Source organism: Azolla caroliniana, unplaced genomic scaffold, assembly GCF_043228905.1.
Source record: "Azolla caroliniana isolate FFs.n. ecotype wild unplaced genomic scaffold, voAzoCaro1.0.p SCAF_2, whole genome shotgun sequence".
In the NCBI taxonomy this organism is placed as follows: domain Eukaryota; kingdom Viridiplantae; phylum Streptophyta; class Polypodiopsida; order Salviniales; family Salviniaceae; genus Azolla; species Azolla caroliniana.
Genome location: NW_028230437.1, coordinates 21,846,479 through 21,871,558, shown reverse-complemented (window position 1 = coordinate 21,871,558; position 25,080 = coordinate 21,846,479). Strand labels below are relative to the sequence as shown.

At 40.1% G+C, this 25,080-nt stretch overlaps 2 protein-coding genes across 2 annotated transcripts; both read right to left on the bottom strand.

The window, feature by feature from the left end:
- Positions 1-8,588: 8,588 nt before the first annotated feature.
- Positions 8,589-17,620, bottom strand: LOC147867586 (uncharacterized). Its single transcript, XM_087315723.1, has 4 exons — positions 17,409-17,620; positions 14,626-17,321; positions 11,769-12,003; positions 8,589-11,656 (listed from the first exon to the last, which is right to left on the bottom strand). The coding sequence occupies exons 1-4, from the start codon at positions 17,523-17,525 to the stop codon at positions 9,203-9,205; spliced, it is 5,502 nt and encodes a 1,833-aa protein (XP_087171849.1). The 5' UTR covers positions 17,526-17,620; the 3' UTR covers positions 8,589-9,202.
- Positions 17,621-19,339: 1,719 nt separating this feature from the next.
- Positions 19,340-21,499, bottom strand: LOC147867585 (pentatricopeptide repeat-containing protein At3g09040, mitochondrial-like). The gene has a single exon (XM_087315361.1). It carries the CDS (start codon positions 21,453-21,455, stop codon positions 19,407-19,409), a length of 2,049 nt encoding a protein of 682 aa, XP_087171487.1. The 5' UTR covers positions 21,456-21,499; the 3' UTR covers positions 19,340-19,406.
- Positions 21,500-25,080: the final 3,581 nt, after the last annotated feature.

Below are 25,080 nucleotides of genomic sequence, written 5' to 3'. Positions count from 1 at the left end.
ATCATACACAAGGAAAATGTATTAATTAAATGACTACTCATCAAACATTCGTCAATGATTCAATAATATATACGTTATGATCATGGACCTAACAACACGAGTACACATCCTCAATATGTATGTTTTTGTCGTACGATTTGTTGTCACATGAGAAAGACCAATTCAAAAGAAAATATGTGTCCTAGTCTAACAAGGCCAGATGTTGTGAGGAAAGAGTACTAATGTCTCCAACAAATGGACTCAAAAGCATAGGGCTACACATTTAACGGTGCTATGTGAAATTCATGCACCAATCTCTGTCCCTTTGTTAGGTAATGACATATGGCTTGAGATGTGTGTTTATGGGCTCTATTCTTGTGAGTATCCTACTGATTCTCTCTTTTTTCTTTCTTGTAATAAACTTACATTAATGGCAAACTAGTAGACTAATAACAAAAAGCCAAATATGACACATCTTCATCTCTCTTGTAATCTCTTGGGTTTAAATGCTAGGTGTTGGAAGGAAAGTGGTGTAAGGTGTTACACTTGTACTAGGTGAAATTTGTGCATCAATATTTATCCTTTGTTATTTCATGAAGAGTGGTGTGGTTCGAAATGTGTGTTTGAGGGCTTCCTTCTTGTGAGCATCCAATTGATTCTCTCTCTCTTTTTTTCCTTGTAATCACCTCTATTTATAGTGTTGTCAGGAGTACTCCTAAAGTTTCTAGAATGTTCAAGAGTAATCTAGAATATACATGAATTTCTTCTAGTGAAATAATAAATGAAAATAATGGTTTTCACATTACAATGTATAGTTTAATGGTGTGGCTTTAACCCATGTAACACAAGGTCATGGGTCCAAATCCTTTTGGAGCCATACCATGCCATATCATGACACTACCACCCCCCTTTTAAAAGATGAGTGTTACGAGTCGTCATTGATTGAGGACTTGATTCGTTTGGATATTGACGATGGAATTCCTCAAGAAGAGCTTGAGCATTTGCCATATTCTCTACTGGTTCCCAAGTATGCTCACTTGGACTATATCCTAGTGAATCGACCAAATAGTAGAGGTTGTTGCGAACAATCTTGGAATCGAGGATGGCGGCAACCTCGTACTCAGGTCCATTTTCAAGTTCAATCGAGGGTAGAGGTGGTGTAATACAATTGGGAATAGTGTTGTCCTGATAGGGTTCTAGAAGAGAACTATGAAATACCAAATGTATTTGTAATTGCGGAGGTAGATCACGACGAAAAGTGACATCATTAATTTTTTCGTTAATACAGAAAGGGCCTAACCGTCGATAATCCAATTTGTCACATGGTCGAGTAGTCTTTATGTGCCATTGTAATTGCCATATGCGATCTCCAATATCAAAACAAGATGGAATCCGATGACGATCCGCATAATCCTTCTGTGTTTGTTGGGCTTAATGTAGGTGGGTAGATAGTTTTGCTAGAATCTTTCGTAATTGTTCCAAATGATTCTCTACACTAGGATTTGTGGGTAACTTAGGAGTTTCTAATACACACTAGTGAGGATGATGGCCTGTATAAGCATAGAATGGTGTAACCCTAGTAGAGGAGTGGAAGCAAATTCAGCAAAGTGTAGAATATTTGCCCAATCATCTTGTTGATAGCTTAGAAAACACCGAAGATATTTTTTGAGCATTTGATTTGTTCGTTTTGATAGTCCATATGTTTGTGGATGATAACTGGAGGAGAGGTTGCAAGTGACATTGAGCATTTTGAAGAGATGCTTCCAAAATTTAGAGACGAATTGAAGTTCATGATCACAAATGATACTATCGGGAAGATCATGATGCCGAAATACTTCACGCATAACAATTCATGTGATTTCTTTAGTACAGAGCAAGAAATGTGCCATCTTAGTATATTGATCAACCACTATTAAGATCACGTTGAAGCCCTTCGAATCCAAAAGATATGTGATAAAATCTAGAGAAATAGATTGCCACGTCTTGCTAGGGATCGGTAATGGCTCCAATAAACCATATGGATGATGTCTAGACATCTTCGCTCTGCAACATGTATCACATGCCCGAACATAGTCTTTGACAAATCTTCACATATGCGGCCACCTAAATGATCTTTGTACTAAATTCAACATTTTAGTACTACCAAAATGTCCGGCTGTGTATGTGTCATGACAATTTTGAACTACTCAAAGGCGACATGGACCATTGGGAATATACAAAAGTTTCTTAAAGAAGAGTAATCCATCATAACATTTGAATTGTCGATAATCCGTACCTAGTTGTTGTGATTGTCAACAGGATGCCTGAGAGGAATCAATTTGATCTAGAATAGCTTGAGCGAAAGTTACATCTGTCTTCAAGTCTTCACGTATGGTATCAATAAGGCGGGAATCCAATGGAGTGTCAAAAACCAACATTGCTTGCAATCGTGTTGGACCTAGGATTACTTGCTTTTGATTATCGAAGGTCGGATCACCAGGACGAGGTGCTAGATACGAGCGTCGTGATAATGCATCTGCCTTCCCTTGTTGCTTGCCCGGACGGTATGTAATCTTGAAGTCGAAACGAGTGAGGAACTGGGCCCACCGAGCTTGTCGTCTATTTAATACATGAGCATTCTGGAAGTAGGCAAGATTCTTGTGATCACTGAATACAATGACTTGATGAGGAGATCCTTTTAAGAAATTCCTCCATTGTGCAAAAGAGTCCACAATTGCTAATAACTCCTTGTTATGTATCTCGTAGTTGATTTCAGTAGTGTCAAATTTGCGCGAGTGGAAAGGTACGGGATGTAGCTTTTCATTGTCACCTTGCTGTGACAAAATACTACCGAGGGCGAAATCTGACGCGTCTATCTCAATGATAAATTGTTTTTGCGGATCAACATGAGTTACAATATGCGCCGGTGTAAATGCTTTCTTGAGATCCACAAAAGCCGTGCTCGCTTCCAACATTACACATCTCACAACAAACGTGGAGTCTGCCACTCTCACATAGTTTGGGCCTTAGCTGGATCCATAGAGATTCCTTCTGAGAAGATGACATAGCCTTGAAATTCCACATGTTTACAATCAAAACTACACTTTTCTAGTTGTGCATAAAGACCACGTTCTCGATGTCGTTTTAGTACTAATAGTACATGAGAATCATGCACCTCTTGTGTCTTTGAATAAACTAGTAGATCATCCAAATAGATGATCAAATAGATGTTCAAAAGATCTTCGAATATATCATTTGCCACGTGCTAGAAGACTGTTGGTGCATTGGTGAGGTCAAATGGAATAACCATATACTCAAAGTGCCCATATCGGGTGCAAAAAGTTGTCTTCTATTTGTCTCCCGGTCGGATCAGTCGATCTTTGTTAAAAACTTTGCACCGTTAATCCTTTCTAGAAGACTCGAGATCATAGGAAGTGCATACCTATTCCTAATGGTGACCTTATTCAAGCCACGGTAATCCACGACTAGGCGAAGTGATCCATCCTTTTTCTTTACAAAGAAAATAGGTGCACTGACTAGAGATTTCGAATGTCGAATGAACCTATTTGCCAAATTTTCCTCTATGTACGCTCGAAGAACTTCAAGCTCAATTGGTGACAAGTTGTAGATCGGTTCCCACGATGGCTCTTTTCCTGGTTGTAAATCAATGGGACAATCATACGGTCGATGTTGAGGACGAGTACTAGCTTTTACCTAGTCAAAAACGTTGGCTTAATGGTGATACTTCTTCGGAAGTTGAATTGTTGACTCCTTAGTGATACTGGAATGTTTCACAGAATACTGCGAATACAAACAAGTCTAGTTCCTTACGTCCTTCCTCACGCAATTGACACAACGAAATGGTTGAAATTCTATGAGTAGATCCTCGAGGTTGACGATACCTGATTTTTCTTGTTCTCCAATCGATTTCAGGGTTGTGTAATTCAAACCATGGTAACCCCAAGATAATTGGATGCTCTGGACTATTAATTATATTAAATGATATTTCACACGCCAAAATATCTAGGACAACATGAACTGGCTTTGAATCTTCTACTATATTTCCGGAAGCAATGGGGTGACCATCAATGACTACTAAAGATGTTGGGCAAGGAAGCTTTCTTAGGGATATCTAATGAACTTGAACAAAATTCCTATCCATGAAGCAAGAATTGGCTCTAGAATCTAAGAGTGCTAAGACATGTAATGGAGGATTACTTGTAGTACTAACTGCTACTTGAGCTAAGAACACCTTGCTAACTTGTTTCGAGGGAATGGAACCACTAATGGGCTGCACAAATCCAGGGTTGTCCAACCAAACAGCTCCTATTTTGGCCGGACTTAATAGTTTAACTCTTCTTCTAGTTGACTAAGGACTTCAAATTTGTTGGATAAACTTGGATTACTAGGATTATCAAACACTCCTAATGAAATAAACTCAGGTTTAATACTAACGACTACTTGATTTACATGTCTTCTTGCCCTACGGGGACAATTTACTACAATATGCCCTAGTTCACTGCAGTATAGACATAGTCGATTTGTTCGGCGTCACTGCTTTTCCTCTTCCGATAATGGACCACGACGACGTGTGGTGTTGATTTCCATTGGTGTTGGAGTATTTGCCGGAGACGCCTTATATGACTCCCTTGAAAAAGGTTTTGCTACAACTGAGGTGTATGTGGGCTCTAATCTTGTCCTTGACATTTGTAACTGACGTTCCGAACGTCATTCAAAAAGTCGGTTATCACATCGTACCGCTCAACTGATTGCTTTTGTGAGCGAGTTTGGTTCTTCGGGGAAAGTCAGGAGTAAATCCTTGACATCATTACGTTGGCCATAACGAAACTGCTCCATCAACACTTAGTCATCCCAGGGATATCGGTGGTGAGTAGACGGAAATTAATAGCATAAGCTGAGGCTGGACGATCACCTTGACACTGTCTTCAGATTTTATTGATTGTCGTCCCAACACTATTGATATCTCCAAAACATGTTTTAAACTCGATAATAAACTCTTCAAACTTATTTAGCAAAGGAGATTTTTTTTCTAACAAAGGGGTGAACCATGCCAAAGCTATGCCACTAAGTAGCGTGTCTACTAGTCCCAGTCGTGATGCATCAGTGGGATATCGAGAAGGATGCATTTGAATAACCAAACGTTGTCGTGGAGAAAACTGTCCCTAGGAGGAATCGGTGAATAGTGTGCGTGAACCGGCCCTTACACACGGGCACATGTTTTGATGTATCGTACATAGTTAGGTACAGGTTGGCGATGTGAATATCCTAGGTAGCGCGTGTGCATTAGGTAGGGAATCAAGGAGGATCTCTATACAAAAGGACAGAGAATAAAAGTGATGGAACGGACTATAACGTCTCTTTCCTTGGGCTATAAAGGGAGAGGAAAGGGGACCGAGTGGGGTATCGCATTGTCGAGGACTAAGTGTTGTCGGACTGGAACCAAGCTCTTCTCCTCTGACTTTCATCGTTCTCTGCAGGTTTTGGGAGGCCGCCCCTGCTTCGTGGAAAGCCCGAGTGCTTCCGGTAGAGGCTCCATCTCTTGTTGTTGTGTGCGTTATGTGAGTTGGTGTCAACGAGTTGGCACTTACCAGATAGCTGGTTGTAATCTTGATCACATACATATATATATTTGCCTTATTCGTTGTTCGATCTTAATTGTGAATTCTTTGTGTATCTGTGTGCGCTGCTCGGCCGTGGTTTCGTGGTGCTCCTCCCACTGTTCGGCTATTCCTTGGTTCAGGACCCCCGCGGTCCCGCCTTGGCTTCTCCTGCGCGTGTAGAATAACATGACAATGTACCTGATTAAGAAAACCTCTAAACTATGATCATGTCCCATCGAACTTCATAGGAAGACCAATCTTGGGTTCTTTGGGAATCCCTTGAGTTCTTGGTCCTTCTTGTTGCAATGACACAATAGTTGCTTCAAGTTGTTGCATGCGTAACGTCAACTTCCCGTGTTGTTGTTGTTTTTCTAGAGATATTTGTTGAAGATTCCCTAACAAACATTGATTTTCTTGTTCTAGTGCTACAAACTTTTCTTTCAAGCACTAAAGCTCTGAGAAAACGGATTGGTATTCTTGAGCACTAACAGTTGCCATTTAGTATTGGAGGAAGGAATGATAAGAGGATTAGTATGAAGGGAAGGAGGGATAAGAAGATGGGGAATTCGGTTCAAACTATCAGGAGTAGTACTAGAGAATGAGAGGATTAGTACTAGAGAGAGAGAGATAGAGAGTGAGTGAGTGAGTGAGAGAGAGAGAGAGTGTGTGTGTGTGTGTGTGTGAAAGAGAGACGTATGATAACAGAGAGTATATTATATGAAGAGAGTACAAGGATAACTAAGAGGCTTAATGACTAGCGTTGAACCGAATTGGTTCTGAATAATGCCATGTGCCTCTATTTATAGTATTGTCAGGAGTACTCCTGAAGTTTCTAGAATGTTCTATAGTAATATAAAATATACATGAATTTTCTATAGTGAAATAATAAATGAAAATAATATCTTTTATATTAAAATGTATAGCTTAATGGTATGGCTTCAACCCATGTAACACAAGGTCATGAGTTTAAATCCTTTTGGAGTCATACCATGCCATATCATGACATTTTGGATCACATACACAAATTCTCACTTGGTGAATGGACACCCAAATCCAATAATAGGACTTTATATGTAGTGACCTCAAATGTATGACTAGGTTTGGTTGTGAGATGGTCGTTGAAGATTATAAAGAACCACACTTAAGCATGAACCATGCATTCCAAGATGGTTGAGGATATATTACAAATGACAAAGATACAACATGGTGCCACACTAGAATGCAAACGAGAAGCTTTTAAGAAAATCAGGTTCTCACGCACAAACAAACGCTTTTCAACAAGCCTACATCTTGGAAATGTATCAATAAATGTAGTTCAAAGAAAAAGTGGTTTGATAAAGAATGACTTGAACCTCGAAAGTGCCTTTTGGATACATTTAAGGATAAAGATAATGATGTAAAGGATTTGTGTGACTACAAACAATTTACTCAAAGAAAAAGAAGAATATGGGAAGTTACTCAACAATTTCTCCAAACACAAGAAAAAGCAGATGCATGTGCTAAATTTTGGGGAAATCAAAAGGGGAAAAATATTGAGAGTTATGGTGACTAAACTCTTCTTGACTTGTGTATGCATTATAAGAGTTTATATGAGCTATCAAAGGCCAGAAATATGATGTATCATGGTTCTCTTTCACACATGTCTCATTTCTTTACGATTGAAATTATATACATAGGACTTAAGAATTTGGCCTCTCAAAAGGCAAGAGATCTCAATATATAAAGGTTGAAATGCTCAAATGGATGAGAAAGGAAGCACATGCATGGATCAGTGATATGTTTAATCATGCATTGCAACATGATATGCCCTACAATTAGACTACAAATGGTATCAAACCTTTACACAACGGTGGAGATGTAAATAATGTAAACAACTATTAAACCATCATGTTGGCTCACTAATCGCAAAACTATTTGGATGTATAATGGGATCAAAGATAAGTGCATGCTAATGAAGGAATGTGATATATCTTTGGTGAATGGATTTAAAATTGGTCACCTGTACTCTAACTCAGACAATTAGCCCTTGTATTTGGATATTACACTCTCGCATTCCATCAACAAATGCATTGGACCAAAAAAGGAAAAGGTGATATATCATTCGGTGGTGACATCCTTGTTTCCATGGTGCTCATACGCTCTCTAGAAAAGCCTTTGTTTGCCTTTAAATGCATCTTATTGCTTGGTATAACAACCTTTATGTCCCACAAGCCTCTTTCAATGTATTTCTCCCATAAGCCTCTTCCAATGTTTTTCAACTCAGTCTTTTGAGTTGATACGCAATAGTATTACTTACAAGTTTGGTTGTGTAGCTTTGCAAAGTTCACCAAAGTAGTGTAATAGTTTGTGCCGTTTGTCCTTTGTACAATATGCTACTAATCTAAAGCAAAAGCTTGCGTTATTGCCTAATTTAGTAATACGTGTCTTCATTCTTTACCCACTAGCCAGTCCATCTTCTAAGTATAGTAGAAGTGTATTTGCACCCTTTCCATTTTAAGGATTTTTCACGCTTTTGATAACCAAAAGGTGCCCACGTGCATTAGGTGAGAAACACATATTTTGTCTTTCATGTATAATTGTTCCACATATCTCAATATTTCAGTTGAGAAGAAACATTCTTTTATTTCCATGCATTGTCCTTTGATAGGTTTCCATGCTTTGATGTATATGGTATCGCTTTATCAGTTTCATATTGTTTTCATTTCTTTCATGTATAATTGTTCCACATATTTCAATAATTTAGCTGAGAAGAAACATTCCTTTATCTCCATGCATTGTCCTTGATAAGTTTCTATACTCTGTTTGGGTCGTTTTAAAGACAATGGATCTTGTATCAGTTTCATATTATCGTCATGTCTCCTTCCGATGGGTAGAGAGTGTAATGCCGAAATAACACCTTCAAAGATCTTACATAGTGTCAAAAAATAGAAAAATACCTTTAAAAATTCTTATGATTCAGTCTAATTCTATCATCTAAAGAGACGATAAATTACGAAACCCCAAAATATGGAAAGGACTATAATTGTCTTGCATTTACATCAGTGAGGACCTGCCTAAAGAGGGCAATCAATGTAATTTAGTGTGGGTTGCCACACTAATGCATCAATCTCATGCATTTTGAGCTTCCTAATATTGTGTACTCAACGATGTTATATATCTTTGAGAGAGAGACCTGGCAGATGCTTTTCGTTCCAAATATGTATGGAAGATTTTTTTCTTCTGATTGTTCATTGCTGTCTAAACATGCTGGATTAGCAACCTGATCTCCCCCTAAGAGTCTGGGATTGGATCAACTCGATTTAGATAAAAGCAATCGTGTGCATGATGATTTCTACGAGCTTTGTTGAAACTATATTATATTTTGTGACTTACATGTAACGTTTACAGATTTCACATCTTGAAATCTCTAGATAATTGAGTTTTTGGAATAGTGCGGCAATATGTAAGATTTCATTGTCTCCATGTCGGCAAGGGTTCAATTAATGATGTTTCAAACACATCTAACATCCATAAATCAATAGCAACACATGCAGATATACCCCAATAAACCAGTTGCAAATTGGTTGAAAGGTTCTCCATGTATCACACTTTCCTTTAACTATCAAACCATCAACTCTTAATGTTCATCGCTGGAAATCCTCGCATACACATCTGCCATTCACAAAACTATGAACACAATTTGCATCATTGACTTGAATAATGCGCTTCTCTATCAGTGATACAAAACCTGTGGCGGAATGGCAGTCCGCACAAATCCGTGTGTTCTTTGTAACGTGTATAGGCACACCTTCACGTGTGTTAATCAAGGCACAAGCAATGGCCAGACCCTCTGTATGGCCACACGACACATTCTCCTTTTTATCATCCAAAGTCACTTGAGACACCCAATGCAAACTTTCACTGTAGCCATGTTCTGATAGTTTCTGATGGATCTCTCGCAGCTTTGCATATATTTGTATACTTTGAGGATGGTTCTTATCAGCCACAACAAATGGGTGCACCTTGCCGTTGGAATCGATCCACCAACATTGTCTACCTGTCTTCCACGCTTTGCTCCTCACTCTCAAGGCCTCTGTTTGCATTCCAGCTGCAGCATATATATTCCCCATGCACACATACGCAGTAGCACAGTTTTGATCCAACTGAACCAATTGCTCAAAAGCCCATCTCCCAAGATTCACATTCCTCCACTTTTTACAGGCATTTAACAAACTCAGAAATAATGCAGCATGTGGCACTTTCTCAAGCACAGCTTTCGCCTTGTCAAAATGTCCTGCACGGCCAAATAGATCAATCATACATGTGTAGTGTTTGAGTGTTGGATCAAGACAATAGACATAGCACATCTCGTCAAACCACTTCTCTCCCTCCTTCACTAGACCTGCATGACTACATGCAGTGAGCAGAACAAGGAAGGTAACTAAATCTGGCGCAACATCTTCTTCTCTCATGCGTCTATACAGTTCCAAAACAGCATTAACTTGGCCTAACTGGGCATATCCCGCAATCAAAGCATTCCACACCACTGCATTTCTCTCTGACACCTCCTCAAATACTTCTCGTGCTTCCTCTAATGCACCACACTTGGTATACATGTCCACTACCGCAGTGCCGAGCACAAGATTATCTTGAAATAGCCCTTGCTTTCTGACCTCAGCATCTATGTCTCCTCCAATATCTAGAGAGCCCACTATTCCACAAGCTTTTAAAACACCTACATAAGTTACCACATCTGGACGAATTCTTGCATCTTGCATCTGCCCAAAGCATTTCAGTGCTTCCTCACCAAGCCCATTTTGGGCATATCCATTGATCAAGGTATTCCAGGAAACAACATTCTTCTCTGGAAGCTTTTCAAATACTTCATGTGCTTTCTCCAATTCACCACATTTGGAATACATGTCCACCAATGCAGTTCCGAGCACAATATTTTTCCTTAATAAACCTCGCTTCCTGACCTCCACATCTATATCTTTTCCAATTTCTAAAGACCCCACAATGGCACAAGCTTTCAAAATGCACACGTAAGTTACAGCATCAGGACATATTCTTGCATCTTGCATCTGTTTGAAGCATTTCAATGCTTCATCACCAAGTCCATTTTGCGCATACCCAGAAATCAGCGCATTCCAAGACACAAGGTTGCGCTCTGGAAGCTGCTCAAACACTTCTTGTGCTTTCTCTAGCGCACCACACTTGGCATACATGTCTACCAACGCTGTACCAAGCACAACATTTTTCTGCAACAATCCTTGCTTTCTGACCTCAACGTTGATATCCTCCCCAACCTCTAGAGACCCCAGAATGCCACAAGCTTTCAGGATGCAAACATAGGTTATTGCATCAGGACGGATTCCTGCATTTTGCATCTCTCTGAAACATTCTAATGCTTGATCTCCAAGCCCATGCTGGCAATAGCCAGTGATCATAGCACTCCATGTCACAACATTCTGGTGTGGAAGCTGTTCGAACACTTCTCGTGCTTTCTCTAGTGACCCACACTTGCAATACATATGCACCAATGCATTGCCAAGCACTACATCTTTCTGCAACAGTCCTTGATTTCTAATGTCGGCATCTATCTCTTGTCCAATCTCTAAAGACCTCACAAGGCCACAAGCTTTCAAAATGCAAATATAAGTTACTCGATCAGGTGAGATACCTGCATCTCGCATCTGCTGGAAACATTCCAAGGCTTCATCACCGCACCCATTTCGGGCATATGCAGAAATGAGGGCACTCCATGACACGACATCACGCACCGGGAGTTGCTCAAACACTTCTCGTGCTTCTTTGAGAGCCCCACACTTAGCATATGTCGTAATGAGGGCAGTCGCAATGCGGACATCCTTGGCAATCGAGGTATCCTTGAGCACAACATCCTCATGTATCTTCCGCACCTTCCCTATGTTATTTTCTTCGCGGCACAACTTGATGAGATTCAGAACTGCAAAACGATTGGTATTGGCTCGACCGGGGGCATCTGCTTTACCTGTGGGAGTCAGCAATCGGGGACTTTTTGGGTCCTTGGGGTCACCTAACGCTGTGATTACCGTGCTCTTTTGCTGGTGCTGATGCTATGATGGAATTAACAACATAAAATATGTTGTATATGCAACAACAACAAGAACAATAACAAAGACAGTACCAGAGAGTGATGAATGTGTGAATAGAGAGGGTACGGCTTACCTTGTTATTCTGTGGATTTTGGTTATGGTGATGGTGGTGGTAGTTATTGTTGTAGTGGAAGAACTTAGAGGGATCTCTGAAGAACTCGTCCAGCAAGACCTTGGTGTCTGTGGAGGACATAGATACATAGATAGATAGATGAATAAGGAGGAGGAGAAGAGCTTGATTGATCCTCTGCCCCCCAAATAACCCAATCATATACATACATATGTATGTATTGTAGCCACTGCTACCACTATGTTACCGATGGATGGACATGGACGGTCAAGCGAAATCATCGTGCCTCAGTATCAAGCACATCATTGGTTGCGACAACGCATGACTCGAGGCTTGATCACCACCGACTTCCGACTTGCTACCAACAAGAACCCCTCTTTGGTATCGTGATAGATCTTTCCCGAAGCATCGGAGCCCGGTTGTTACCTATGACAACTCCATCATTGAAAGGCTTTCGTGTTTGCTCGAACTAATGCTCGGATTACCGCGGCCTTTTCTAATGAAAATGTCTTCTAGCCATGTTGACAAACGAGCTTGACCATCATTGGAGGAGGAAACAATGTTTCACATGCAACAACGAGATTTTGTGGATTCAAGAGTAATGACGTAAATGGAAGTCACATTGGAAACAAACTTAAACGATTGTGGTGTGTTATCGTTCAATGATGGGATCACAATGCTTTATGGTACATATTTAGTTGTTCACAACCAAAATATCCTAGTTTCTATTGCCATAGCTCAAGAAACGACAATGATTATAGAAACTGCGAGCATTAGCCATGGCCATTCCAATATGACCTAAGAAGAGGCTATGTTGATGTTAGACAACCAAAACCAATATTTACGGTTCGAAATGGATGATGTGTGTGCCAAGGTAGCACAATGCCTTCGAGTACTTGTACAAAAAAACGAGCATGAAGAAGGTTAATGAATTAAGCATGGATTTGATCACACAAACCCAAGCAATTATCTCCAAATAAAAACAATTATATGAAAAAGAAAACCTACTTGGATATGGCACTAAAAGCAAGCTCATTGTGGGATTGTAATGTTTAGACCTAATGTTTGCAGACACATCATTGAGGTATTTCTAGGTGACCTTTGATCATTACAATAAGGTATGCTTAATACGAGCATGTTGCTCATGAAAAGAAAAAATGTCAAGGATCTGCTTAAAGTTGTACAATATAATATGGAACCTATGGTATTATATTTTTTGCCATTGATGCAATGGGCCAACAAGGCTTTGTCTTCAATTTCATGACATCTTCGATATGTTGTGAGGGAGAGGGAGATAAGCTACACCTTTGGACATTTTCAAATTCTTTCTAACTGGGTCCACTTAAGCTTTCTTACCATGCATGCATAAGTTCATAAGAGTTAAGTTTCCATAACTCTAGCATGTTTCCCCTTAAGATTTCTCCAAAATTTACCACATGCAATTGTATTATGACATAGGCATGACAAAAGTGTTGTTTCCTTTAAAGAATGTGCACCAAGTTATTAAGTAACTTAAAATGCTCAAGGATTTTGCTAATGAACATTACAATTGAGAGGGCACATTGTGGGTGAGAGAGAAGTTTGTAAAGATATGTGGGCATTGAAAAGGTGGGAAAAGCAAGCTCAAATGTAGCAAAAAGTGAAGCATTTGGGAATTTGTTGATAGTGGGTATCTTCTTGGTGCCCAACACTCTCCCCCACATCAAAGAGAATGTTGGAAGGTGGACAAGGTGAAGGACTCTAGCATGTGTAGAGAGAGAGAGACAGAGGAGAGAAATTAGCAATCAATAAAAGTTCAGTTTGGTTCAAGAGTGTCAAATTCAAATTGTTTAAAATTTAACCATTTAAAAATTTTGAAACTTAAATTGAACCAAACAACCAAACCATTATAAAAAAATCCAAGCTCCAGCAAAACGATTTTAAAGATTTTCAAATTGTTAAAATGTTAAAACAATGGTCTTGTGCTTCGGTTTCTGTTTCCAAGTTTGGTGAAAATACAAGCTTTAAATTCAATTTTTCAAATTTTAAATTTTTCAAATTTCAAAATTGGAAAGATTTTTCCTTAGATATTAGAATATGGCTTAAAAATTAAAAAGGTTGTTCAAAAAAATAGTCAAGAAAGTAATCAAGTGTCAAACCTAAACTGTTAAACCAATAAGGCTCAAACCAAACCATTGACCCCCAAATTGAACCATTTACAAAAACTTGACTTTGGACCGAACCATTTAGATCGTTAAGCCACATTTTCCTGGTTAGGTTCGGGCGGTTCAATTCAAACAGAAACGTTGCCGATTGCTAAGAGAAATTAAACTCACTTCTAATTTGCAACAAATTGGGTGCTCAACATTATGTTACATTTATGCCAAAGGGATAAACTTGCACAGGTATATGTGTTTTATTTTTTGTTTTTTAGGGGGGAGGGAGGGGGGCAGATCATAGATCACAATGATGGGGATCTATTGCGTGAGTGATGAGGACGAACCTGATATGCACTCGTGCAACATTGCATCAAGTCTGCAGCATGAAACCCACATGTCACAGCATCATCCTCATGGCACATGGGAACATTAAATTTCTTGCCGCAATTTTAAAGGCCAAATATCACGACTAAAGCTTCCAAACTATTTTTTTGGATTCCTTCAGGAGCTCCTTGAAATTTTGAATAGTTTCAGATCATCCCATCATTTCGATCCACATTTGCTGCTTGCTTCTCTTCAGTTTCATTCACTTTCTGACTTGCCTTGCATTCATTTTTCCGATTCATCGCTAGTATTAATGTTAACTAAAAGCATTTCAGCAAATGTATGATTCATTGCTAGTATTAATGTTAACTAAAAGCATTTCAGCAAATGTATGAAATCAATCACACACTTTCTGTCCTTGTATCATCCATGCTTTGTTCCTCACTCTCAACGCCTCAATCCTATCAGCCTCTATTTGCATTCCAGCTGCAGCATATATATTCCACATGCACACATACGCTGCAGCACAGTGTTCATCTAATTGTATTGATCGTTCAAATGCCCATCTCCCGAGCTTCACATTCCTCCACTTTCTGCAAGCACCCAATATACTTAGTAATAGTGGCAGATGTCCTGAATATTGCACCTCATCAAGCATCGCTTTCGCCTTGTCAAAATGCCCTGCACGTCCAAATAGATCAATCATACACGTGTAATGTTCCAGTGTTGGCGTGATGCGATACACGGCATGCATTTCATCAAATAACTTCTCTCCTTCCTCCACCATTCCTGTATGACTGCATGCAGTCAGCAAAACAATGAAGGTAATTGAATCTGGCGTGATACCTTCCGACTTCATTCCTCTGTATAGTTCCAAAACTACATGAGCTTCACCTAATTGGGCATATCCAGTGATCAGAGCACTCCATGCCACAACATTCCGCACTGGAAGCTGCTCAAATACTTCCTGTGCTTTCTCCAATGCACCACACTTGGCATACATGTCCACCAATGCACCACCAAGCACAACATTGTTCCACAATAATGACCCTTCCTTTCTAACCTCCGCATCTATGTCTTCGGCACTATTTCGACACCCCAGAATGCCACAAGCTTTTACAACACATACATAAGTAAAAACATTTGGACATATTCTTTCATCTTGCATCCGCCTGAAGAATTTCAATGCTTCATCACCACGACCATGGCGAGCATATCCATCTATCATTGCATTCCACGTCACGACATTCCGTTCTTGGAGCTCCTCAAAGAGTTCGTGTGCTTTCTCCAATGCACCACACTTGAAATACATGTCCACTAACGCAGTCCCAAGCACAACATTTTTGTTCAACAACCCCTGCCGTCTGACCTCAGCATCTACATCTTCTCCAATATCTAGGGACCCCACAATTCCACATACTTTCAGAATAGAAACATAAGTTACTGCATTTGGACAGATTCCTGCATCTTGCATCTGTCTGAAGCACTTCAGCACTTCATCACAGAGCTGGTGTTGGGCATATCCATCAATCAGGGCACTCCAAGTCACAACATTCTGCTCTGGGAGATCTTCAAATGCCTTTCGTGCTTTCTCTAGTGCACCACACTTGGAATACATATCCACCAACGCAGAACCTAGAACAATATATTTATGCAATAATCCTTCCTTTCTGATTTCACCATCTATCTCTTCACCTATCTCTAGAAAGCCCAAAATGCCACAAGCTTTTAAGATGCCAACATAAGTTAGTGCATCTGGACAGACTTCAGCAGCTTGCATCTGTCTAAAGAATTTCAATGCTTCATGATAAAGGCCATGTTGCACATATCCAGCAATCAGAGCACCCCAAGTCACAACATTCCGTTCTGGAAGCTTCTCAAACACTTCATATGCTTTCTGCATGGCACCACACTTTGAATACATGTCGAGCAATGCAGTGCCAAGCATGACATTGTTTTTCAATAACCCTTGCTTTGTGACCTTGGCATCTATATGTTCCCCGACCTCTAGAGACCCGACAAGGCCACAAGCCTTTAATGCACACATATAAGTTACCGCATCCGGAACAATCCCCACATCTTGCATCTCTTTGAAGTGTTTCAATGCTTGCTCACTGAGCCCATGTTGGGCATATCCACCTATCAGGGCATTCCATGATGCAACATTCTGCTGTGGAAGCTGCTCAAATAGTTCTTGTGCTTTCTCCAACGCACCACACTTCATATACATGTCCACCAATGCTGTGCCCAAAATGATATTCTTCTGCAATAGCCCTTGCTTTCTGATTTCAGCATCTATATCTTCCCCAATGTCTAGAGACCTCACCATGCTACAAGCTTTTAAAACAGAGACATAGGTTACAGCATCTGGACAGACTCCTGCATCTTGCATCTGTCTCAAGCATTTCAAAGATTTTTCCCCGAGTCCATGTTGGACATATCCGGCGATCAGGGCATTCCAAGACACCACATTCCGTTCTGGAAGTTGCTCAAATACTTCCCGAGCTTTATCAAGTGTGCCACACTTGGCATACATGTCCACCAATGCAGTTCCAAGTACAATATCTTTCTCTAACAATCCTTTGCGTCTGAGCTGCGCATCTATATCTTGCCCGACCTCTAGAGACCTCATAATGCCACATGCTTTCAAAACACAGATATAGGTGACAGAATCAGGACAAACGCCTACATCTTGCATCTGCCTGAAGCAATGTAATGCTTCATTGCCAAGCCCATTCTGTGCATATCCCGAAATCAAAGCACTCCAGGTCACAACATTTGGCTCTGGAACCTGCTCAAATACTTCTCGTGCATCCCCCATCACACCACACTTTGCATATGTCGTGATGAGGGCAGTGGAGATATAAACATCCTTATAAATCAGCCTCTGCTTGAGAGCGTTGGCATGTAACCTTCTGGTCTTCCATACATTCTTCTCTTTCCGGCACACCTTTATCAGATTCAGAAGCGCATTTCGATTCTGGCAGTCATCTCCATCATCATTGTAGAGCACCCTACTTGCAGAACCAATGAATTTGACACCTTTTACCTTGATGCCTTCTGTGCAAGGTGGGTTGCAGGATTCACGGATTTTCTGTTGTGTAATTTTTACAACGAAAAAAATTTAGGGAAAACAATGACAGGACTATACAAAGAGATGAAATGATGCTTCATACTATACCTTATTGGAGTGTGGGTAGGCTACAAGAATAGGAGAATCTCTGTACAACTCCTCCCCTAAGAGCTTGGAGGACATAGATGAACTCATTCCTGTGCTTCTAGATTTGGCCATATCCATCCATTCTTCTTCATCATCGCCATAGCCATAGCCATCGCCATCATCAGCATCTTCCTCTATTTGGTGGTGCTTCTTGCTTGAGCTAAGCTAAGATTGTTCCTGTTCCTTCCTTGGGCCTAGGAATCGGCAATGGCTCGGCTCAAGCCTGAACCCAACCGTTAAACCGTTTTAAAACGGTTTGGAGGTTCGGTTCGGTTTAGGCTTGAGCTTAGTTTGGGATGGCTCGAGCTGAGCCTAAACCGATTTGGGCCAAATTGGTTTAGGCTTAACCAATTTGGCCAAATTGGTTTAGGCTTAACCAATTTGGCCAAATCGGTTAGCCTTAATCGGTTTAGGAACCGGTTCAATTCAAGTTTGGACAAGGCCAAACCAGTTAAGCCAAAATCATATTGTTGCCAATTCCAACTTGGAGCTTTACTTTTTCATATGACCTAGGACAGGCTCAAGTCTTGACACACCCATCGATCCAATTGTAGTATTGTCGTGCATCAACATGTTTTCACCTTTGGCTTAGTTAAGCTCACCACACCTCTAGAGACTCCACCCCTACATCATACATGCCTATTTGCACTCACTTAAGCCAGGCTAGGTTCACCAAGCATTTTGCCGACATTGGCAACAACACCATATTATTTTGGGTGAGTGGGAAGGGACACACACCTTAGCTACCTTGTGAGTCAAAAAAATGTGAGGAGGGAAGGGGCACACGCTTAAAAAGTACAAAGTGGTACACAAGTGCTCATCTCATACCAATCACAACTTCACCTTCTTTTCACCAAACTACAATTTGACCATTTGAGTTATTTTCACCCCACTTTGATTAATGTGCTGAATGCTCAAAACTACTACTGAAAACACCAAGTTTAACTATTGTCTGCACTTAAATGTTGTCTACAAGAACTAAAATAGTTCTTAGTTCTTTCCTCACAAAACATTTAATAATTTTTCAATTGAACCACTAATATTTCTTCATTTGCTGCTCACAATACATTTAATAGTTTTTCAATTGAACCTCCAATACTTCTTAGTTCTTTGCTCAAAATACATTTAATAGTTTTTAAAAGAAATAAACCATTCACAAAGTATTTTGTTGTTCATTGATTACATAGTTATACGCTATGCATTAAAAGATAGTATGAACTCATTATCTTGTAAGTTAACAAGTTCATTAAAGATTTGGGTAATGAATGGTTTGTAGTGCTTGATATCCCAAGTGATAATCTTTCCTAGCTATATTTAAAAGTATATAATCATCAATAAACACAATCCACAAGGTAAACAACACAGGCCATCTTCCATGCAACCACCAAATGACAATCACTGGAGCACAAATACATTCAGATAATGGATATGGATATTGCCATATGACCGAGGTGATCTATGCTTCGCTTATTTAAGAGTTGAATGTTTATAGATACACTTTTTGTATATATAATGCCCCTTCTCTTTCATTTCGTTTTTGTAGAATTCTATTTAGTATTTAGGTTGCATCTACATGTGGCCTATGCAAGTTTTCACTCACAAAACATCACTTGGAAACTCTCAGTGATTCTTCTCTTATGATTATTTACACCTCCACCAGTTGTCACTCTCGGCTTTGTGCTCTTTCGGAACACTCACTTAACTCTCATCCTCAATTGCAGCTTCCTCACTTCGTTTGTCCCATTTTCACTCTTCTCTTCTGACTTGTCAAGAATCGTGAGCGTCAACGGAAGGATAAAAAAGTGGCAGAGCATTTCAAGCACAAGAAACCATAAAGGAATAGTGCAAATGGTGCCACACGTCACATATCCGTCATGGCAAATAAGGCTTCATCATCAACATATCATCATCCATCCCTTAAAATTATCCCGCTATCAGGCACAGCAAATCAACCTTTATCTAAATTAAAGCTTCTGCCCCCAAAAATTGTCCTGGTATCTTCCATGCTTTATTCTTCACCCTCAACACCTCAATTCTATCGGCCTCAGTTTGCATCCCAGCGACCGCATACGTATTCCCCATGCACACATACGCAGCAGCACACTTCCCATCCAACTCCACTGCTCGCTCGAATGCCCATTGCCCGAACATAACATTCCTCCACTTTCTACATGCACCCAATATACTCAAGAAAAGTGGAAGATGGCAAGAATGTGGCACCTTGTCAAGCAATGCTTTTGCCTTATCAAAGTGGCCAGCACGACCGAAGAGATCGATCATACACGTGTAGTGTTCGAGTGTTGGCATGAGAGTATAAACTGCAAACATTTCATGAAACAGTTTTTCTCCCTCCTCCATTAGACCCGCGTGACTACATGCATTCAGCAAAATAATGAAGGTGACCGAATCTGGCATAAAACCTTCTGCCTTCATTCTTTGATATAGGTTCAACACTACATCAGCTTGTCCCGATTGGGCATATCCAGAGATCAAGGAGCTCCAGGACACAACACTCCGCTCCGGAAGCTGCTCAAAGACCTCCCATGCTCTCTCTAGTACACCAAACTTGGAATACATGTCTATCAAAGCAGTGCCAAGTACAGCATCTTTTTTAAGTAATCCCTGCTTTCTAATCTCAGCATATATATTTTCGCCAATCTCTTGAGACCCCACAATGCCACAAGCTTTCAGAACGCATATATAGGTTACTGGATCTGGATAGACTCCCGCATTTTCCATCTGTCTAAAGCATTCTAATGCTTTGTCGCCAAGCCCTTGTTGTGCATAACCAGCAATCAGCGCACCCCACGACACCACATTCCGCTCTGGAAGCTTCTCGAACACATCTTGTGCTTTCTCTAGTGCACCACACTTGGAAAACATGTCCACCAATGCATTTCCAAGAGCAGCATCTTTCTGCAATAGCCCTCGCTCTCTAACATCAGCCCATATATCTTCCCCAATCTCTAGAGATCCCAAAATTCCACAAGCTTTCAAAATGCAGATGTAAGTTACTCCATTTGGACGAACTCCAGCATCCCGCATTTCTCTGAAGCAGTTCAGTGCTTCATGATTGAGACCATTTTGGGCATATCCAGCAATCATGGCACTCCAAGAAACAACATCCCGCACCTGAAGCTGCTCGAACACTTCCCGAGCTTTGTCCACAGCACCACATTTTGCATACATGTCGACCAATGCAGTGCCAAGATTGACATTTTTTGGGAATAACCCTTGCTTTCGGACCTTTCTATTTATGTATTCCCCAATCTCAAGAGACCCTGTGATGCCAGAAGCTTTCAAAACACACAGATAAGTCACCGCATCGGGACAAACCCCTGCATCTTCTTGCATCCGTCTGAAGCAATCCAACGCTTCGTCACCAAGCCGTTGTTGAACATAGCCAGCAATCAGGGCACTCCAAGACACTACATTCCTCTCTGGAAGACACTCAAACACTTCTCTAGCTTTCTCAAGTTCACCGCACTTCGCATACATGTCCACCAATGCACTCCCAAGTGCGACATTACTCTGTAAAAGCCCTCGCTTTCTGATCTCAGTATCTATATCTTCCCCCATCTCTAAAGACCTCACAGCACCACAAGCTTTCAAAACGCACATATAAGTAACTGCATCTGGAGAGATTCCCGCATCTAGCATCTCCCTGAAGCATTTCAAGGCGGCATGACCGAGCCCATAGCGGGCATATCCAGCTATCAATGCACTCCACGACACAACATCACGCACCGGAAGATTCTGCAGCATCCCTCGTGCTTCTTGCAGGGCACCACACTTGGCATAAGCCGAAATGAGGGCGGAGGCGACATACGCGTCCTGTGAAGTAAGATTATTCATCTTCAGGTCATCGGAGTGAAGGTGTCTCACATGGCATATGTTCTTCTCGTTGCCGCGAGACTTAATGAGATTGAGAAGCACGCTTCGATCATGGCGAAGGGATGGGGGGGGGTTCTGAGGAGCAGGAGGAGGAAGGGATTGGTGGGGAACCATACCTGGTGGAACGGGAGACCATGGAGGGACCTTAGAGCTCCTTCCCTGTGAATCTGTACCTGAGATCCCGAACCTGTCTGTGGGTGCAGGGAAGGAGGGGGCACTACAGAGACAGAGTTACAGAGACAGACAGAGACAGAGAGAACAGTCGAGTTTTCCTTTATTCTTCCAGATGCCCCTGCCCCCCAATTCTGAATTTCTGTTCAATTTCTCGAGAGATACATAGAGACTCGAGAGAGAGCAAGTTGGGTTTTCCTTTATTCCTTGAGATGCCCCTGCCCCCGATTCTGAGTTTTTGTTATTCAATTCCCTCTTACATGTCTCGTGGGTTAAATTTGGTCTTAGAAGACGTTAATACATTTCTTTCTTTCTTTCTCTCTTAAGACATATTCTGTTGTTTGGTCCATAGTACGTAACATTCGCGTTTGCCTACCATAACATTCGTTTTCCTACGTTGGAAAACGAATGCGAATGTTATTCAAACATTCTTGTGTTTTTTTTTTGTTTTTTCCCTTTTTTTAATGTTTTTTTTTCCATTTTTTAGGCTTATTTACCTCATAATAAATAGTTAATCCAAAAGTATGGTATTTATCATTCTTTGAGGGTGTTTTTCTTACGCAAATGCATGTATGGTACGTATGGTTCATACTATGGAACTTTGGTCTTATATGCCATTTTTGGCCTCTTAAAATATGTTAATATGTCTTTCTTTTCTTTCCCAAAAGAATCTCTCAAAACACTTAGAGCTCTTTTAGACGTTACGGGCAGCCATTCTTCGTCCATCTGCCATCTGAACCATTCTTGCTTTCACGCGATTTTACTTAGTTCACACTCCCATTGATGTGTGAGACGGGGCATTGTAGCACAATGTATGAGATGACAGAGACATACAAAAATATACAGAGAGCAGTAGGGTTTTCCTTTATTCCCCGAAATGCCCCTAGGCTAATTTTGAGTTTTTGTTATTCTCACATGTCTCCTAGGCTAATTTTGATCTTAGAAGACGTTAATATTTCTTTCTTTCTTTCTCTCGAAACAATCTCTTTTAGATGTTGATTACATGCAACGATTCTTCATCGTTTGCCATTCGAGACATTCTTGATTCCACACGACTTGACTTAATTCACACTCCCTTCGGTGTGGGGTATGACATTGCGGCACAATGTAGGAGACTAGTGTACACCCTTGTGTTTTTCATACCTTCATACAATCCTCGCCGCCTTTGATCACGGTCGATTATGCATTCCACACATCTTCGACCAAACCCAATCCTTGCATGAAGTTCTCTCACACTCATTGTGTGCATGCTTAGTTGTTCAACATTAATTAATTAATCAACGATGGTTTATAGGCATCACACATTTTAATGTATACTTCAGCACTATGGTAGCTTCAAGTTTTTGAATTCATATTGTGAAAGAAAAAGAGGAATATCACATGTTAAAACTTGTCCAATATATGTTTGTCTTTGCACAATTCATTAGATGAATTACGTCGCACATTCCAAGGTCAATAAAACCATGACGAAATTCTCTTTTCTTTTTCTTTAATTTTAAGAGGGGCCTCAATTTTCAACCTCCTTATGGTACATAAGTAACATACACACACATGTGTGCGCATGTGTGTGTGTGTGTGAGAGAGAGAGAGATTATGTAAACATATTATATGTGTGTATGTATGTCTCATATAGAAAACACATAAAGAATAACGCAATGTATGATAGAAACATACTGGATCACCAGATATTAAAATCTCAACTCTCGTCAATGCATGAAAATTGGAAAATGTCATAGCTGGTGGTTACCTTCATCGTCAACATAAGAGCAATTTATCTGCAACGGTAATGCTTGTGTACGAAAATTTTCATAGCTACCTTGCCTAGGGGGATTGTTCTCCAAGACCAAGTGATAAACAATGACAACAATAATGGATCATCTTTCGACGAAGCAAGATTGATATCACAAAAAGACAATTCCCTTACATATATACCCATACCAAAAAAATTATTCAAGATCCACGTTAAACTTAAGGCACATTGAAACTATTCTCTCCCTAAAATCAACTAACCATTGTAACCATGAAGCCTAAACAAATGAAATTGGTATGCATAATTTTGGAAGACATGGAATATACATACCCCTAGTGGTAAATGATAATATTTATATGTATATGATTGAGTTATGCAATAGATAAATATAGATATGTGGTCAATCCCACAATATTAGTTGTAGACAACAATGCTCCCAAAACACTTGGGAGCATAGAAACATGTTCTATAAATATTTTAGGAGTACGAGTGTTGGTTCGAAGGTGAATAAGGGGTTGGAGAGGAGGAAGAGAAATAGAAAATTTCAACATCCACAAAGAGGCCAATCTTGACCCGTGGGATATCAATAGATGAGTTTTCTTGATGTGTGTCTCCTTTCGAATAAGTGTTGTTCATGCATTGGAGCAATAAGTGTATATGACTAAAATAGTTTACTAACATACAACCTCAAACTTCTAGAAGTTTTATGGCACCTAAATCCATTTGTTAATATGTTATCAAATGTCTTCTAAATCACATTAGAACGTGTATAAAGCTAGTGATATTCGTCATCAACTAAGTCATTACATTCCTTCTATGGCATTATACTTGATGTATTTTGATGCCATAATATGACTTTGATATTGAGTTTGTGTGTTAGAGCTAGCTACTAATGTAAGCATATGATAAGGATAATACAGATATATACTAGATATAAAAGAAAGGAGAGAGAGAAAGAAGGGTGTTGATCCACTTGACCACCCCGAGCGAAGGGATCAAGACGGACTCGAGCCTCAATCGACATCCCATACCACCGTCGTGGCGTTGAGTCGTACCTGGTATTGGCACACTCGCTACGAGAGTTAATCCACCACAAGGACAGAGTCTCAACGTAGTCGATAATGTGCCAAATGAGGGTAGCTACGCCTCATATTTATAGCCAGACCTAAGGCCCCTAGGCAAGTTCATATTTGGCCTTAATGGGTTGTCTCAATTCCAAGGATTAAAAGTAATCCTTCCCTTCTTTACACTCTCGTTTAACCCTCACACTTTATCCAGTGTATAGAATACTACGGTACAATCTTACCACATGATATTATATGGTCATGCCCATAACATTGTGGGATCAAGTGTGAAGTAGTGCAAGAACTCTACAAGAGTTAAGATTCGTTTTGGTCATAAGATATGCCTAAATACGATCAATACACATTCTTACATTATTACGAGGTTTATGTTTACAATGTAGGATTCCAATTTGGACTTTTTAGCATATTGACATCTCATCCTTCTACTTTCTATTAGTCTTCCATCATCAACGACAACATATTGCATAACATCACTTTAAAGCTCAAAGAAGTCTTCCATACCTTGCCCTTCGAATCATTTTTCCATAGCAACCATCCAACCATATGACAAAAATTTGCTCTTATAATTCTTTTGGAGTTACATCAAACACTCCACGCAAGATTGAGCAATACATGGTTTAACATATTCTTAAATGAACCTATATGGTCTTTGTCATGCCAACATCTTTATCAGTCTTTGTGATGTTATCTCATTGAGAATGTAAGAAAGTTACCAATTAGTCGAAGAGGAATA